The sequence below is a fragment of the Vigna unguiculata genome, chromosome 5, assembly GCF_037176805.1.
Source record: "Vigna unguiculata cultivar grain cowpea cultivar isolate G323 ecotype 2 chromosome 5, ASM3717680v1, whole genome shotgun sequence".
NCBI lineage: Eukaryota > Viridiplantae > Streptophyta > Magnoliopsida > Fabales > Fabaceae > Vigna > Vigna unguiculata.
The window spans coordinates 50,133,234-50,151,182 of NC_140796.1; the positions used below are offsets into that span (position 1 = coordinate 50,133,234).

General features: G+C 34.2%; 3 protein-coding genes across 7 annotated transcripts; 1 reads left to right on the top strand and 2 right to left on the bottom strand.

Annotated features, from left to right (window-relative positions):
* Positions 1-403: 403 nt before the first annotated feature.
* CYP71 (cyclophilin71) lies at positions 404-11,446 on the bottom strand. Of its 3 annotated transcripts, XR_003604937.2 has the most exons (14): positions 11,169-11,446; positions 10,952-11,037; positions 10,567-10,655; positions 10,099-10,338; positions 9,860-9,981; positions 9,157-9,232; positions 8,914-9,021; positions 8,657-8,833; positions 8,324-8,541; positions 7,989-8,121; positions 7,347-7,570; positions 1,113-1,266; positions 543-883; positions 404-451 (listed from the first exon to the last, which is right to left on the bottom strand). XR_003604937.2 is itself a non-coding variant. In XM_028073909.2 (13 exons), exons 1-13 carry the CDS (start codon positions 11,303-11,305, stop codon positions 800-802), a joined length of 1,848 nt encoding a protein of 615 aa, XP_027929710.2. In that variant the 5' UTR covers positions 11,306-11,446; the 3' UTR covers positions 459-799. The 3 variants fall into 3 exon arrangements, 2 of the variants coding, with proteins under 2 accessions (XP_027929710.2, XP_027929711.1); XM_028073909.2 differs by lacking the exon at positions 404-451 and having other exon boundaries at positions 459-883; XM_028073910.2 differs by lacking the exon at positions 404-451 and having other exon boundaries at positions 459-883; positions 10,099-10,346; positions 11,169-11,411.
* Positions 4,770-7,340, bottom strand: LOC146886520 (uncharacterized). Its single transcript, XM_085673261.1, has one exon. It carries the CDS (start codon positions 6,362-6,364, stop codon positions 5,141-5,143), a length of 1,224 nt encoding a protein of 407 aa, XP_085529387.1. The 5' UTR covers positions 6,365-7,340; the 3' UTR covers positions 4,770-5,140.
* Positions 11,447-15,183: 3,737 nt separating the features above from the next.
* On the top strand, positions 15,184-16,674 carry LOC114186175 (uncharacterized). 3 transcript variants are annotated; one of them, XM_028074203.2, is made up of 3 exons: positions 15,184-15,263; positions 16,149-16,305; positions 16,443-16,674. In XM_028074203.2, the coding sequence occupies exons 2-3, from the start codon at positions 16,150-16,152 to the stop codon at positions 16,488-16,490; spliced, it is 204 nt and encodes a 67-aa protein (XP_027930004.2). In that variant the 5' UTR covers positions 15,184-15,263; position 16,149; the 3' UTR covers positions 16,491-16,674. The 3 variants fall into 3 exon arrangements, with proteins under 3 accessions (XP_027930004.2, XP_085528978.1, XP_027930003.2); XM_085672852.1 differs by lacking the exon at positions 15,184-15,263 and adding an exon at positions 15,306-15,966; XM_028074202.2 differs by lacking the exon at positions 15,184-15,263 and having other exon boundaries at positions 16,001-16,305.
* Positions 16,675-17,949: the final 1,275 nt, after the last annotated feature.

A 17,949-nucleotide genomic window follows, 5' to 3' on the forward strand; every position in this document is an offset into this window, starting at 1 on the left:
AACTCTTAATTTTGGTTCAACTTGTCTCTAGTCATCAAAGATAATTTTAGCGCATAATATATATACTAAATTTTCTTTTGTATACATGTTTTTTTCATCTTCAACAAAATGATAATTTCATTAACTAGAAAAACATAACCTCTTTAAAAGATCGATAGCATTGTTCTACTACTTAGACATTTTCTATTCAAATATCACCAAGCTTTTGTGCTTTCATAACTTAAATTCTTAACACTAATAATGCACGCAGCATAACCGATAACACTAAGATGTCACAAACAACAATTACAGCGTTGCACCTTGTCTAAACACTGGCTTGTTATTACAGGTTTTAGATACACAGGTACGCCAGAGCCCCAGGATTGCTGCAGACTGCTTTAATAAATTGCAGGTCAAATTAAGATGGATGGGAACAGAGGTGTCCATGTTTTACGTGAGTTAAATTATTAGCCTGGAAATAACAAAGGGTAAAACAATTTATACCACACTTAAAAACTGTTTTAATAAGGTTAAAAATTACATGTCAAGTGATATTGGCAGACCTAATTCCTTTGACGTGCAAAGCACATTATAATGGCAGAGCAGAGGACAGAAGACAGCATCAGTAAGCTCAAGCCATTAGTCACATAAAAGAAGATGGAACCTGTAACGGAAGTGTAAGCATGAACCCATACTGTTCGTAGGAAACCTATGAAGCTAAAGGAAGAAGCTTCAAGACATCTATTTCAAACTTCTTCGGCCAAGTACCACCGGTAAATGTATGACTGATGACTGCACGAGCCAAAAAGATCAAAGACCTTCAAGACTTCGGCACAGTGACGTTTAGAATTTTAACATCTTGATACGGCTTGTCTGTCTTGTCTGTTTTCACTTTCTCTATGGCCTGCCAACATTAAAAGTTCTCAAATGGACTTTAATCAACATGACCCAAAACATATTTTAACATAGAACAAACCTTAAGAGCAACATTTATCAAAATTTCCATATTAGGGAAAAGGAAATTGAGGACTGATTTCAAAATGCCCAGACTACAAATATGGAAAGTATTTGCCGAGTGATTTTGAATAACATGAATCTCCTAAATGGTTAAGCAAAAATAGAAGGCAATTTACCTGTACAACATCCATTCCCTTTGCAACTCTACCAAATACAGTGTGCTTGTTGTCCAACCATGGAGTAGCCACTGTGGTGATAAAGAACTGAGAGCCATTTGTATTTGGGCCAGCATTTGCCATTGAAACTGTGAACGGTCTATCATGCCTCAAACTGTATGAGAAAAAAATAAATAAATTATTACTCAAATTCCATCTGAATAAAAATCATACCCCAGGAAGTTTCCACTTGCCATTAGCATATTCCCCAAACTAAGAAGCACTTTTGAAACTGTGTCCACATGCCCAATGTGGTCCAATAAAGTGGACTCAGCCAGCCCACTCCCAGACGTGTGAAATTTGCTTTTTTTTTTCTTTTCCAAAACACACAATTCTATCCAACCAGCTACCCTCTGCCATCAAACTATCACACATTGAACCAGTCACTATCTGCCTCTGAACCACCTAAGCTATCTTACTATGTTATCTTCTTTACATATGCAAACATTATATTAATGAACCAACCGCCATCAAACCATCCAACTAGCCACCGTTTCCTATTGTTGAACCACTGCACGTTCTTCGTCAAGAAATGTCCCCATGTTTCTGTAATATCTCTTATGATATAAATTTGATTAATATTTTCCTTTTCCGATTCAATTTTGATTAATGTTTTGCTTTTGAGTTGATCTGCTTAAAATGATTAAATTTTCATGCTGGTTAAAGATGAATTTTATAATTCTTAGGAATTTGATATTTATGTAATTCTTTGTATGACTCTTTAGAAGTACGGTATTGGTTCTTCCCCACGGTAGTTTAGGAGGTTGATACTTTTTCTGGATTTTTCTTTACAACAATGGTTTCTCAAATTCCTTCAAATTTTTTAATTATCAAATAAGATGTCTTAGTACTTTCGTTGAGACTAATTATCATATATGACTGTAAACATCTTATTGTGATATTTGATCATACAACTTGAGACTGAGACTTTAAAATATGAGTAGTGGACCACAGTACCACTCTCTTCCTCTTCTATTTGTAGTGAAGCAAGCACGTACATATGAAAAGATATGAAAAGACTACTCTAAGATACTAGGCATGATTACATGCAACAGTAGATATGGCAGTAGGTAGTTTCCCACACTCAACACCCTACACATAGGGTTAATGATACAATAGGTATAGGTAATAATTCTAACACTCCCCCTCAAGCTGGAGCATACAAATTGTATGAACCAAGCTTGGAACAAATGAACTCAATCCGAGGTCCCCTTAATGACTTGGTCAACACATCTGCAAGTTGGTCATTTGACCCAACGAACTCAGTACAAATTTCCTTAGTCATCAATTTTTCTCGGACAAAGTGGCAGTCAATTTCTATGTGTTTAGTTCTCTCATGAAACACTGGATTTGATGCAATGTGGAGAGCAGCCTGGTTGTCACAATACATCTTCATGGTCTGAATTTCACAGAAGTTAAGCTCTCGAAGAAATTGCTTTACCCATATGAGTTCACACGTGAGAGACGCCATTGCCCGATATTCAGCTTCAGCGGTGGATCGAGCCACTACATTTTGCTTCTTACTTTTCCAAGAGATAACATTTCCTCCAAGGAGGACACAATATCCCGTAGTAGAGCGTCTGTCAACAGGAGAGCCTGCCCAATCAGCATCACAGTACCCAGAGATTTGAACATTGCCTTTATCTTCATATAGCAAACCTTGTCCTGGAGCCTTCTTGAGGTACCTTAAAATACGGATGATGGCATTCCAATGTCCAAGACATGGAGTCTGCATAAACTGGCTAACAATTCCAACTGCGAAAGATAGATCAGGCCTCGTAATAGTGAGATAAATTAACTTTCCAACGAGCCTCCTATATCTCTCTGGATCGGAGAATAATTCGCCTTCTACTGTTGTTAACTTCTGATTCGGGTCCATAGGACTCTCTACTGGTCTGCAGTCAATCATACCTGTTTCTTGTAATATATCAAGAGCATATTTCCTTTGAGAGATTACAACTCCATCTTTTGACTGAGCTACTTCAATGCCCAAGAAGTATTTGAGGCTTCCGAGATCCTTGGTTTGAAAATGTTTACACAGGTGCTCCTTCAGTTGAGATATTCCAGTAGTATCATTTCCTGTAATAACAATATCATCAACATATACTATTAGGTAGACACATTTCCCAGGAGAGGTATGTTTGTAAAAGACTGAGTGATCTGCCTCACTGCGTCTTAACCCAAATTTCTGAACAATGGAGCTGAATTTTCCAAACCAAGCTCGTGGTGATTGTTTGAGGCCATATAAAGATCGATGCAATTTGCATACCATACCAGACTCCCCCTGAGCAACAAACCCAGGAGGTTGCTCCATGTAAACTTCCTCCTCAAGATCACCATGAAGGAAGGCATTTTTGATATCCAATTGATGAAGAGGCCAGTGACGAATTGCTGCCATTGCAAAGAAGAGACGAATAGTAGTCATCTTGGCCACGGGAGAGAAGGTGTCACAATAGTCAAGGCCATAAACCTGAGTGTACCCTTTTGCAACCAATCGGGCTTTGAGTCGATCAACCTGACCATCAGGGCCAACTTTAATTGCATACACCCATCGACAACCAACAGCCTTCTTACCCAAAGGGAGGGGCACGAGCTCCCAAGTATGATTGCTTTCAAGAGCCTGCATCTCTGCAATCATGGCTTGTCGCCATCCAGGATGATCAAGTGCTTCATTCACATTTTTGGGAATAACAACAGAAGACACTGAGGATAAAAGTGAACAATAGGAAGGCGATAATCGGTGATAGCTAAGAAAATTATAAATGGGATGTGGATTTCGAGAGGAACGAGTACCTTTTCTGAGAGCAATGGGCCAACCTGAATCACCTTCATCAGGAGTCGTGGGATCAAGAGACGAGGGAGAAGAATCTGAAGTAGGGGATTCACCATGTTCTTGAACAACTGGACTATTCGTCGGCGTCCTGTGTTGGAGAGAGTCAATAGGTGGAGATGATGGCTCAGGAGGACTTTGGTCGAGACTTGGAGGGACAGGGACATTGGAAATATTGTACTCAACCACGGGAATAGGAAGGACCTGCTGGATGACATGGACATCTTGAACAGATGGAGAGAAGTAAGGGGTCTGTTCAAAAAATGTAACATTGGCAGACATGTAATATTTCTTGGTTTCAGGAGAGTAACATCGATACCCTTTTTGAAGTCGTGAATAGCCCAAGAAAACACATTTGAGAGAGCGAGCAGAAAGCTTGTCTAACCCGGGAGACATGTCATGAACAAAACATACACAACCAAAAACTCTAGGAGAAGTGTGAAAGAGAGGATTGTCTGGAAACAGAATGGAGAAAGGGACCTTATGATTGAGAGAGGAAGATGGCATCCGATTAATAAGAAAACCTGCAGTTAAGATGGCATCTCCCCAATGATGGACAGGAACGTTGGCACTAAGCAAAAGGGTACGAGCAGTTTCAACTAAGTGTCAATTTTTTCTTTCTGCTATACCATTTTGTTGTGGCGTATGAGGACAAGTAGACTGGTGCAGGATACCATGGGAACTCAAAACATTAGAAAGAGCAGACGAAAAATACTATTTGGCATTGTCACTTCTTAAGATTTTAATTACTTGACCAAATTGATTCTTGATTTCATTCAAAAAGGATGTGAAGAGGGATAATAATTCAGAACGATCTTTCATAAGATAAACCCAAGTACATCTCGAATATTCATCAATGAAAGTAACAAAATACCTAAAGCCAAAAGATGAGACACGACTAGGTCCCCAGATATCGGAATGGATGACAGAAAAACTAGAAGTACACTTTGATTGAGATCTTTTAGGAAAGGTAGATCTAACATGTTTTCCTAGTTGACATGACTCACATTCTAAAGTCTGGAGACGACTAAGTTCAGGAAACATTTTCTTTAACTTGGACAGGTGAGGGTGACCAAGCCGATCATGTAACATTTTAGGATTGGGGGCTGCAACACAGGACACACGTGGACGAGATCCAAAATGGTATAATCCGCCCGCTTCATATCCTTCTCCAATCGGTTAACTGACAAAAGGTTACAGAGCAATTCAATGTTTTGGTTAACTGACTTAAGGAAATTAAATTGAAAGGACAATTAGGGACAAAAAGGACAGATTTTAGATTTAAGGACGGAGATAAGATGGCTTGACCGACTCCCTTTGAGGATGTTTTAGAACCATTTGCGAGGGTTATAAAATGAGATTTTTCTTGGAATGAAATGGTTGAGAACAAGGAGGTATTACCAGAAATGTGATCAGAAGCACCAGAGTCAATTACCCATGAATTGTGACCTTCCATGGATTGAGAGATGCAAACAGTTGATGTACTTGGAGCTTGAGATGACTGTGCCAAGCTGTTGGATTTGAGGCGTAGGTACTCTTGATACTCGTCCTCAGTGAACTTGGAGTCAGTAGTCTCTGCCTGGGAGACATTGGCTGTTTTGGCAGGAAATCCATGTAAAGTGTAGCAGTTTTCTTGGGTATGACCCATCCTTTTACAATACGTACACTGAGGACGCCCACGACCTCCACGTCCACCCCCTCTAGTTCCACGACCTCCTCTTCCTCGGGTGGCAACCATGACAGATGGTTCCATTACAGCAAGAGTTTCTGGAGTTTGAAGAGTTGGAACACGTATCATGCGGGAGATCAAAGTTTCCATGGAAGGAACCTCATGAGAGGTCAAAAGCTGATCTCGGATATGATTAAAGTCTGGGTGTATAGCGCGGAGGATCATTACCATATAGTACTTGTCAAGCTTTTTCTTCATTTCATCTAGAGAGTCGACTTCCAAGAACATTTGAAGTTCTTCCACAGCAGCTTGAGCGTCATTCATGAATGACATCATATCATGGTTAGTCTTTTTCATAGATGCCAACTTGTTCGCCGAATCATAGAGGCGTTGAATATCATTTGCATAGATATTCTGAGTTCGCTTCCAAAACGAGTGGCAAGTTTTGAAGGCCCGTAGGGACATCAAAAGTCGTGGTTCCACCGATTGCCACAATAGAGCACATAGTTGGAAATCCGCTTGTTTCCACTGTTCAGCTTTTTCAGACGGTACGTGGCTGCCATCTTTCTCAAGGTGTTCGTGGTGTCCTTGACCGAGAAACCACATCTCGACGGCAGCGGACCAAGATAAGTAATTTTGGCCATTTAGTTTCTCGGACGTAATGCAGGGGCTTCCAGAGAATGAAATAGCACTCCCAGTTCCTCCAGTGGCCATGATAAAGAGAAAGGATCTCGGAAACAGTAAAACAGTGACGAAAACAGTGAAACAGTGACAATTTTCGACTTCGAAAGGGACGATTTCCACAAGAGGTGCTACTGAACTTCACCGGAACAGAGATTTGATGGTCAAAACGGATAGAGGAGGCTCCGGCGACGGCGACGGAGGTGGCGCGACGACGAACTGGCGACGGGAAGGCGGCGCGTGAGCGGCACGCGCCTGCCTGCAGCGAACAGAGAAGACGCGCGTGGAGGCGCGTGGCGACGGCGCTGCCTGCGACACCGGCGGGGTTGGCTGTCGCGCGGAGAGGCGGTTCAGATCCGGTGGTTTCCGGACGGAACTGCGTCGGTGGACGGCGGCGGACGGTGGCGGACAGCGGCGGAGGACGCAGACAGTGGCGAGAAGTTGTTTGACAGTGTTGGGTAGTTCAGAAACGAGGTTAACCGAACTTAGACAGCCGCGGACAGCGGCGGTGACTAACGGCGATCAACCGCGGACAGCGGTGACGGACCAGCTGAGACAGAAACCAGAGCGGGATCGACCCGCTCTGATACCAACTTGAGACTGAGACTTTAAAATATGAGTAGTGGACCACAGTACCACTCTCTTCCTCTTCTATTTGTAGTGAAGCAAGCACGTACATATGAAAAGATATGAAAAGACTACTCTAAGATACTAGGCATGATTACATGCAACAGTAGATATGGCAGTAGGTAGTTTCCCACACTCAACACCCTACACATAGGGTTAATGATACAATAGGTATAGGTAATAATTCTAACAATACATACAGTATATCTGTATGTGTATACCGTGACCCTATGTCCTACAATTTTTAATGTAGTCATATCCCTGTGAGCGTGTTGTGTTTGTCTCCTAGTCCATGCTACATAACCCCCAAATAATCATCAGCTTGGAGTCTGAAATTGCGATGATATTTCTTGCATATGATAGTATGTTTAAAAACAAACATAATTACCTTTTATGAAATTCATCCTCAAATTCTCTCCCCCAAATAGATTGCCCACCAGTGCCATCTCCCAGAGGATCTCCTGTTTGAATCATGAAGCCTTTGATGACCCTATGAAAAATAAGATTGTCATAGTAGCCATTTCGGCAGTGTGTTGTGAAATTCTCCACAGTTTTTGGACATTCCTCAGGGTATAATTTCATGTGAATATCACCCATTGTGGTGTGTAGAATCTGCAAAAAGAAGAATATATAAGAAAACCCTGTGATTGTAAAAGAAAAATATATAAGAAAACCAACTAAGATGTAAGGATCAAGCAGTCAGAAGAGAATTTGAGAAGGAGTTACTCCACAATATGGAAGGAGTTACACCATCATATGACTTTTAAAGAAGACAATAATAGTAAAGTAAGAAAGATCACTTGTAGTAGTCTATTATAGAAACCTATCTATGATCCTATATTAAGAGCGATTCAAGACACCAACAATTATAGTACAGGGCAATAGAAAAATTTAGGAATAGGAATTAATCATTCCATTAACATTAAGACTTGAAGATCCGAACCCCTTCAATAACATAAGAAAGGTAAGCTTTTGGAATATCAGTTTCAATTCTCAACCTACTTTTTAAAGGCAAACAAAGATAACTCACCACATTCTCAGGAAGTGATGTTGTAACTGACTTTCCAATGTCTGAAACTGCCAAAAGTTCATCAGCAGGAGGTTTTTCATTGAACACATCCCTTCCTTTAGTTGCATCTTCAGGCTCCTCCGGCTCTCTTCGACTGATACATGATAGATTTCACAACTTAGATAACGGGACTTTCATTTGCATGAGATACTACTAACGGTGACATTCTTTAAAAATATGTACCAAGGTAAAAAATACTACCAACCAAATATCTGTATGATATTATCAAATAACAAAACTATATGACTTTGGATTTCATAACAGAGTAAAATGATCAGTAGAGTGTACATTCTTACCTGAATAAATAGATTCTGTGCTTTTTAAAGGCACAACACAAGAGAGTGGGATCTGTCAAAGGCTCCTTACTCTCATTAACATTTGCAGCTGCTGAAGGAATCTTTCTTACTCTTTTGCTACTCCGATCACCTTGATATAAAGCTATTCTTAAGAACCTATCATTATTCTCCACCTTTCCAAGTATTCGACTAACTTTATTGGTGTGCAGATTAACAATCTACAACATATGGAAGATGTAAACAAATAAGAGAAAAGGAGTACCATCTAGCCACCTCATGTATCAGTGAACAATGAAGCAAAAGTAATAAAATAGAAAGGTAGTACCATCTTACTTTTATCCCAAGCAAGGTTGCATATATAAGAAAATTGGAACTTTCATCAAAGACTGCATTTGGAAGTGGTGCACTTTCTGTTTTTTCTATTTCCTTCTCAACAGCCATTCTTCGACCAAAATCAATAGCTTCCAACCGATATAATGGAGCATCACTTCTTTGGAGATCTTGAGCAACCTTTATAAAGCAATTCATTTGCCATATTATTATGTCTACAAATGACAAAAGAAAGGGAGAAATTATGATAAAACTGTTACCTCTAAAGATTCATCATAAACTCGCCTTAATTTCCCGGTTCTGAACCAAAACACACGTATCCTTCTATCAGGTGATGTAATGGAAAATTGTTTACCATCTGGACTTACCTAAAAAAGGTGCAATGTGCTCAATAAAACCATCAAAGTTAAACACCAGATATCTAGCTTTCAAAAACCACCCAAATAACATAATGTTGAATTATCAACTATGAGTTCAGAAATATGATCATATAATTGAAGTACCTCAATAGCCGAAACAGAAGTCTTGCATTTTGCAATTTCAAAGAGGTCAGTGTCACTTTTCAGTTTAAAATTGACCCTACAACAACAACCCGAGGAAACCATTAAAGAGCATAAGTAACTGAACAAATTCCAACATCAAAACTTGTGTAATTGAGAATTTCCAGAACTGTTTTTCCCTATATAGTAGAATAATAAATAGCAAATACTAATACAATCACAAAATGTTTGAAATATTGGCACTTCCATGGGATTTCTGATTACAATACTGATTCATTTTGTATAGGTTAGGCTTGTAAGCAACTTAATGGTTGACAAATTAAAAAGCCTTAGATCATTGGCTCTAAGTGGTCGACAATGGTGCCAACAGGGGAGGATATAAACCATTAGCCAGAAGTTAAGAAAAAATGCCACCTATGAACAGAATAGCAAATGTTATTGCCCGACAAGATTTCATCTTATGGTGGAAATTTTGAAACTAAATGATCTTATTGAATATGCAGTAGCATTTTTTAAGGATGCCTAAATCCATTAATAGTTTGTGACAAAATCTTAATCATGTTATTGGCTATTACAGCTGGTGTTTATAATAATTCATTGAAAATAAGTTAAAATGCAGCTTCTTAATTCCCAGGTTTTAATATGATGATATTCATTTATAAAAATGGACAGGCAGAATTACAATAAGAAAAAAGTAAGCACATACTCATCCTCTGGAAATTGAAGTGTTACAGGACTCCAGTATTCAATTATCCCCTTCGCATCTGCTGAAAGTACGGAATCATACACTGCGTTGTACTTCATAACTTTGATAGGACACATATGTATCTGAACAAAGGAGGGAAATGAGACAGATATGCAATTAAATTATGCAAAACATCACCAAAAGAATTGTAATTCTTTTCGAAAGAATAAGTTACATTAAAGTTAGTTTAGAATTGGAACCTCTTTGGAGACAATGGGATCATTTGAACCAGCTCGTGCATCATATATGTGCACAAAAGATGAGTTCCTATCACTAATAGCAAGCCTCGCTTTGACATCCCCTTGTTTGTAAACCCATTCAACAGCACCAGGAGTATATGGCAAACGAATCATGACCATCATGTCATAGTTGACAACATCATATATTTTTACAGAGCGGTCATCTGATATTGTGCAGCAGAGCAGACCATCAAGACTAACCTGCATAGCTGAAATAAGTCATGGTTGATGACAAGCATAACGAGACTCTGAAAATATAAATACATAATACAGCAAGAAAATAATCGCAATAATACTTTCTATGCCTAGCAAAATCATACTATACAGTTTAGTAATATAATATATCAGAGAAGTCAGGCCAGAATACATTAATTTAACAGATTATATAAAATTTATAGCAAAAGTGTCACGTGAGGTTAACAAACTTACAGCTAGACCTTCAATTGGACCAAGATGAGATCTGAAGTGTTTGGCAAACTCAATACCAATAGGCTTTTTCTTCCAAAACTTCAAATGCCCTGACAACAAGAAGTACCCACAATGTCATTCCAGATATATAAACTATTCCAAAGATTAAGCTAATTCAAATAAGACTTATATGCTATCATAAGTATAACGTTGCCCCTGTACCGATGCTTCCACAGTTACACGGCACCGATGATTTTACAAAAAAAAAAAAACACAGGGACAAAAGTAGCGGTAAGGTTACAACTAATAGGATCACTCTATTCAAATGAGTAGCTTCAAATTTTCAGTACGCTACTTACAACTAGCAAAACACTAAAAATTAATCATAAATTCAAATTAGGAATACCATCGGAACTTCCAGTGATGAAAAAATCCGCAGCTGAGACAGCGACATGCGTAACCACGTCACGGTGCATATAACTTTTCTCGTACCTGCATCGAAAACAACAATAAGAAACTGAAGGAATCCATAGCATTCACGAGATTTTCACTTTAGGAGTTGCGCAATTTCTCGATTGAAGAAACCCTAATTCAGAAACTACGATATTGGCGCGGAAACTGACATGTTGGCGGAGGGTAAAGCGTTGAGGTAGGCCTGCTCGAACTGAAGGGGTCGCTTGGGCCGAGCCCGAGGGGCCGGGCCCGGGCCTATCATCGGTTCCTCTTCGCCAGCGTTGGCACCATTCTCGTGTTCTTCCATCTTCAAAACCAGTACTTGGATGTAATTGAATGAGGAAGAACAACAAAGCTTAGTATCTTTCTCTAAATGTAGAAATTTCAAAGTGAGGGAGCGAAATCTTGTTCGGAAGAGTTGAAACTCTAGTGAAAGAGTGAAAAAAGACCGAAGCAATCTAAACCCTAAAACGGTACGTCGTTTAATTCTAACGGATAACCCATGTTGGGTTGGGATGTTTTCTTTCTGCACCACCAAAAAAACTCTTCATCACCACCTATTTCTTGGTAGCTGGCCCAATCAATATAATGTAATTGATGTATTCATATGAAAATTAAATATTTTATTGTAATTACTCTGAGATGAGTTTATGTTTAGCCGGTTGATAAAAAATATTTTATCATATAGGTGTATGAAAATTAAACTTATAAATTAAACAGAGTATAACTTTGATGAAATTGAGAAGAGAATTATAGAACTAATATGTGTAGATAGAAACGCAAAATTTCCTTTAATATTAATATTATAAAATCAAATATTTGTTTATTACGAGAATGTCAAGTATTTATGTTAAAAAAAACAGACAACTTACAGGTATCATTAATATGTTCAAAATATTTTAGAAAATAATTAATTTTCTCAATATTTTTAATACGTTTATTTTCTCAAACAGTCAATTTGATTCGAATTTAAAATTAGTTGTTAAACTAAACCATTTAATTTATTTATATATAAAATATAATGTTATATGTTTTAAATTAATTGGACCCTGACAAACTTACATGGTTAAAATAGTTTTTTGTCCCAATTTTCGTCGAGTTTTTTTAAATAAGTCCTAATTTTGGTTTTGTGTTCAAATAGGTCCCAATTTTCGTCAATTTTGTTCAATTTGGTCTTTTTTGCTAACACCGTTTAAATCATTAACGGTCATGAACAGTGACGGCCACGAGTCACTTCGTGATTTTTTTGAATTTTTTTATTTTTATTTTTATTTTTTTAATTTTTTTAAAATGTACACGTGTCAACTCAGGAGTGTGCCACGTGTCACTTCGTGGTTTTTTTGAATTTTTTTTTGTATTTTTTTAAAAAAAATTTAAAATTTTTTTCATTTTTTTTAAATGTCCATGTGTCAACCCAATAGCGTCCACGTGTCAAAGTCAATGTTCTAAATTCAATTTAGTCCTTATATTTGTTATTTTTGTTCAATTAGGTTCCAATTTTTGTTAACATTAACCAATTTGGTCCCTCTCCAAATTAAAACAAAATTTAATTCTTATATTAAAATTCACATTTTTTATTAAATATTTTTATATAATATATTAAAATTCACATCATTATAACTTTGATATAAAAATTAAATTTGGTCACATCTTCCATAGGGACCAAATTGATTCATGTTAACAAAAATTGGGACCTAATTGAACAAAAATAACAAATATAATGACCAAATTGAATATAGAATATTGACTTTGACACGTGGCATACTACTGGGTTGACACGTGGACATCTAAAAAAATAAAAATAAAATTCAAAAATAAAAAATTCAAAAAATTCAAAAAATTCAAAAAATTCAAAAAATTCAAAAAAACCACGAAGTGACACGTGACCGTCACTGTTCATGGCCGTTAATGATTTAAACAGTGTTAGCAAAAAAGGACCCAATTGAACAAAATTGACAAAAATTGGGACCTATTTGAACACAAAACCAAAATTAGGACTTATTTGAAAAAACTTGACGAGGGACCAAAAACATGATAACATTTTGTAGTTCTTAACTAAAAAATTATACAATTTATTTATGATTATGAAATAAAATTTCAATTATGAATAAAAATAATTGTGCAAAAGAAATTAAGAAAAAAAAAATTATTGACAATTTTTCATTTTAAAATGTCAATAATATTATAGTAATTATTTATTAAAAACAATCTGATATAATAAAATCACAATATATAAATTACTTTGAATTTTATATTTTAATTAAAAGTGAATCAATAAGGTTAGTCTCCGCTTCAAACACATTTCAATAAGGTTGCCACACTATTAGACTTAATATATATAAAGTGCATGATCTTTAAAATACTCCATATCTCTTGCACAACCTTATTCCAAAAATTTATCTAATAAAATATTTAAGAATTTGTTTTACATATGTTTTTCTTTTTCTTTATATTCTTTCATTTGACTCAATCATACACGTGATATTTATAATTTAATCAAATTTCAAATATTGATGACTTAAACTTAATTGAAATTTCATCAGGTTATTTAAAGTCGAAGTATTATCTATAATGTCATTTTTTTTAAGTAATGTCATTAGAATTTCTTTCGTACCAAAATTAATTGTTTTATTTTCTAATTAAACATTTTGAAGTTATTATTTTGATCCATACATGATAATATTATTCTTATCTTATATTATAAAGAATATTTTTATTTACTGTGTATTCTTTCTCTCTGTGTTAAACATGTTATTTATCTGTATTAAACACGTTATTTCTTAGTTGAAATTAATTATGTATTTTTTATGGCATCTGAATTATATTTGGTCATCTAAGTTAGTTTTTAACCAATGTAATACTTAGAGATTATTTACCAACTGCTATATTTTTTGGTTAATGTTATTCAAGGTTTTTTAATAAATATTCTTGACTTATTTTTACATTATTTAAAAAAAATCACAAGTTATTTCTCATGTTACTTAAAATTTGTATTTCATAGGTTAATAATAATAATAATAATAATAATAATAATATTATTATTATTCAATTGATATTGTTTTAAAAAATCAATTTATATATCATGTGTTATAAAATAAAGCTAATAATAGAAGAATGAAGAAAAAAAATGAATTGAGAGAATGAAGAACAATTTTTCTAATATCTTTTATGATTGATTGAGGGGAAAGTCTATTTATAAATACAACATAATATAAATATTTATATAAATAATAATAAATTATACGAGTATAATCATATCATTCATACAAATAATACCAAATAATTAATGGTATTCTTTATGTTCAAAGTCCATAATTTTTCTTTTACCAATAACATAAAAAAACAACTTTAACTAAAGTTGAACTAGTTTTCGTGTATGTTAGTTGAAAATAACACCGTCATGTTAATTGAGGCTTTTTTTTTTTGTCAGCCGAAAAAGATAATAATTCAAATTTATTGGGTATTGAATTTCCTTGAAATTATGAAATCCTTTTTTAAATGCACAAGTTCAAATTTATTTTTTAATTCCTCATTTATTATAGTTAGTTATAACTTTTTCCTTTTCTCTTTTAGTCTTTGTATATGTAATAACATCTTATCATAGTTTATGTAATGTATCAAATTTTAACCTTTTAATTAATGCCTACAAAATAAGCTTAACTAAAATATTATAAATAAACATAATAAAATGCATACAGAGATTATAAGGAAATATTTTTAAATATAAAAATTAAAACGTTATATATAGAGATAGAACCAAACAAATAATAAAACATTTTTTTTCCAAGCAAGCAAGTTTAAGAAAATTAGGCGATCTCTAATAAATAAGAGTCAGTCAGTCAGAAAAAACTTAACTATGTTTATATTAAAAAAATCTGAAAATTTGAAATTTAAGAACAAAATTTCAGGCCACGTATTTCGAAAAGTATTATTCATATATCAATTTTGAAATTTTTGATTATTTTATTAGCATTTTACAAATAATGTACTGCGCTAAGATAGCAAAAAATTTAAGCACGGGAAAAGAAAATAAACAAAATAAATTTCAATCAAATAATTAATACTAAATAAGAAAAGAATAATCTAAAAATTTAAAAATAGTGTTTCAAAATAAAAGTAACAAAAAATAAAATACCAGAACATTCTAGGAAGCACTAAGAGCATCCGCTTATGATATTGTGTGACATTTCATTAAAGCGTTGCAAATATTATCAATTGAAAACCTGCAATCATTTCCTCTCTTACGCTAAAACCCTTCCTTCAAAGTAAGCATCCCAATCCTTTTCTTAGCACTTTCAGTTCAATTTGATTTTCAATCATTTTGCTGTTCTTTATCTCTTGATTTCATTATAATTTTCTCCTCTTAATAGCGCGTGTTTCCATGGGTCCATCGTCTTAAAATCAGTGTCAGAAAATTTGGTAAATGTTACGTTAGCTGCTCTATTTGGTGTTATTTAATGACCCGTGAAGTTACAGAGTGTTATGATATTTGCATAGAACTGACGCGTGTGAACTATAGTTGTCTGCAACTTACTTCATTGGATGCTGCTAGACGACAACATCTGATGATAGATAGACAGCCATAAGGAACATCATGAATTACGGAACTGTCAATTTTCTTGATGTCTTTAACGTTTGACTTAGAGTAAAATTTGACAACCATTAGCCAATTTGTTATCGAAAGTTAAAAACCAAATTGATTACTGTGTCTCGAACTTGGGGCCAAATTGATTACTCTGTGTGCCGAATTTTGGTAACCAAATTGATACCAGAGTCGAGGATTATTTTTCTTGTATGAATCAAATTCATAGGTGGCGAGGGTATCTGCTATTAGCAAAGTAGGTCCAAGCATGAAAATATGCAGATTAGGATGTATTGTTTTGTTGTGAACTTGTGACACAAGCATTGCGTTGAACCTGGGCAATCACGGTTCATTGTTGATTCAACTTGTAAGAGAGTCCCTCGAAGGTGTTTGTCAAATTGTTTCAGACATATTTCGTCAGTATTTTGTAGATACCTTCATAGTTGCTTGTATATGGTTCTCTAACATAATATCTTATTTCTTGTTATGAACTTATGATATTGTTTATGCTAGATTTATCTGAGACAATTGGTGAATTGAATAACCTTTTTTGTTGGTCCCCACAAAGGATGTCAGAACCACCATTTAGACCACGAGAGAAACTTATTGAGAAGCAAAAGTATTTCCAGAGTGTCCATAAGCACACGTATTTGAAAGGGCCATATGACAAGATTACCTCTGTTGCAATACCACTTGCATTAGCAGCATCTTCATTGTATCTGATTGTAAGTTTGTTTGTTATTGATTTTCAGAAATCTTCATATAGACTTTGCAGATTGAATATATCAAAATAGCATTCAATGAGTCTTCTCTTATTTCTGGTGCAGTACATTTTTAACATTGTTTTGCACTTTTTTATCAGGGAAGAGGGATCTACAACATGTCACATGGAATAGGGAAGAAAGAATGACTTACACTTTGTGTTTGATTTCTGTGCTTATATGTTTTGTGCCTTTGTAAATTTCTGTAATTTTCAGACTTTGATCACCAAAGGAAGTTCAAAACTTGGAATGAATAGTGTTCTCTATTTGGTTGATGTAATGATGTAATGTAATGTTGTGTGTAAATAACTGGATGTTCATATTTACTTTTTGTTTCATTTTCACCAGGTATACCTCAAATAACATAAACAAAACACGTAAGACATGCTATCTTAACAAGAGAGAAGAAAGCACACTTTTTAGTACAGAATAATATCAAAAGCATGGATATTATGGAATTAAAAGTAAATATGGAAATTGTTTTCAAATGGAAGACCCGCTGTCTTATTTGTACTTTCTTTTTATTTTTTTAGTGATTTTTCTTATTTTAAATTTGAACACGTGATTTTAAAGTAGTTTATATTTTTCTTTCTGCGTATTTGCTTGATGTATCAATCAACATAGCCCGTTTGAATTATTACCACATGGCCTATAGCAAAGTTTGTTATCAGAATTTTAATATATCCCAATTTTAATACGAGGTACTTTAATATACCCATGTAAGAAAAATATGAAATATGATTTCAAAAGTGCTTAAAATCTGAAGTCAGAGTGTACTTGTATTATAATTTGAAATATGGTAAAGGGAAAATCCATTAAAATAAAACAATTATTTAATAAATTTATTTTCATAATATATATAAATAATTTAATTAAAATATAATCAAAATATTAGTATAATGAGTTGTAAAATTGATGCTTTCTTTTATTGGGTTATCAAATTATATTTATTGAAAAATTATCTTGAGCGAGTCATTTGGTCCTAGGTAACATTTAGACAGTATATACTTTAAAATTATTGTTGTAATAGTTCAGATATTCGTCTAGATAATATAAATAATGTTATTCTATTTTAAAAGATTATTATAAAAATAACATAACATTTCCTTCTATTTTGTAAGAGTTTAAATTCAGTATAATATAAATGTAAACATTTAATAAATTAATTTATCATTAATGGTTTAAAAAATACCTTTATTCTCCAATTTACAATAACAAATTTTTTTATTTTATTATAAAAAACTCAAATTCACTACCATGAATCAATAACCATAACGATATTGACTCTTTTAATTGTTTTTATTTTTTTAATAACCATAACGATATTGACTCTTTTAATTGTTTTTATTTTTTTAATTTTCTATTGCCATTTCAGAAAAACATTAACTATTAACCAAACTGATTCAAATTGTTTTAATGATATCTACAATTATATATTGATATATATATATATATATATATATATATATATATAAACTAATAATATATTACTATTAACTTAACAAATAAAAACAGATACACATAACACGTGTTTTTACTTTTTTTTTTATAATAAAAAAATTAATTATTATTATGAAGTTGAAAGATAATATTTTCATGTTAGAGACA

What these genes read in the sequence shown, in the direction of transcription:
- CYP71 (XM_028073909.2), bottom strand. Translation starts at nt 11,305, where the DNA reads ATGGAAGAACACGAGAATGGTGCCAACGCTGGCGAAGAGGAACCGATG. An exon ending in GCTTTACCCTCCGCCAACAT is followed by an intron (nt 11,038 to 11,168) that starts GTCAGTTTCCGC and finishes TTTTCGATGCAG; the next exon opens with GTACGAGAAAAGTTATATGC. An exon ending in AGGGAATGGATGTTGTACAG is followed by an intron (nt 884 to 1,112) that starts GTAAATTGCCTT and finishes TAATGTTGGCAG; the next exon opens with GCCATAGAGAAAGTGAAAAC.
- LOC146886520 (XM_085673261.1), bottom strand. Translation starts at nt 6,364, where the DNA reads ATGGCCACTGGAGGAACTGGGAGTGCTATTTCATTCTCTGGAAGCCCC.
- LOC114186175 (XM_028074202.2), top strand. Translation starts at nt 16,075, where the DNA reads ATGATATTGTTTATGCTAGATTTATCTGAGACAATTGGTGAATTGAAT. An exon ending in CATCTTCATTGTATCTGATT is followed by an intron (nt 16,306 to 16,442) that starts GTAAGTTTGTTT and finishes CTTTTTTATCAG; the next exon opens with GGAAGAGGGATCTACAACAT.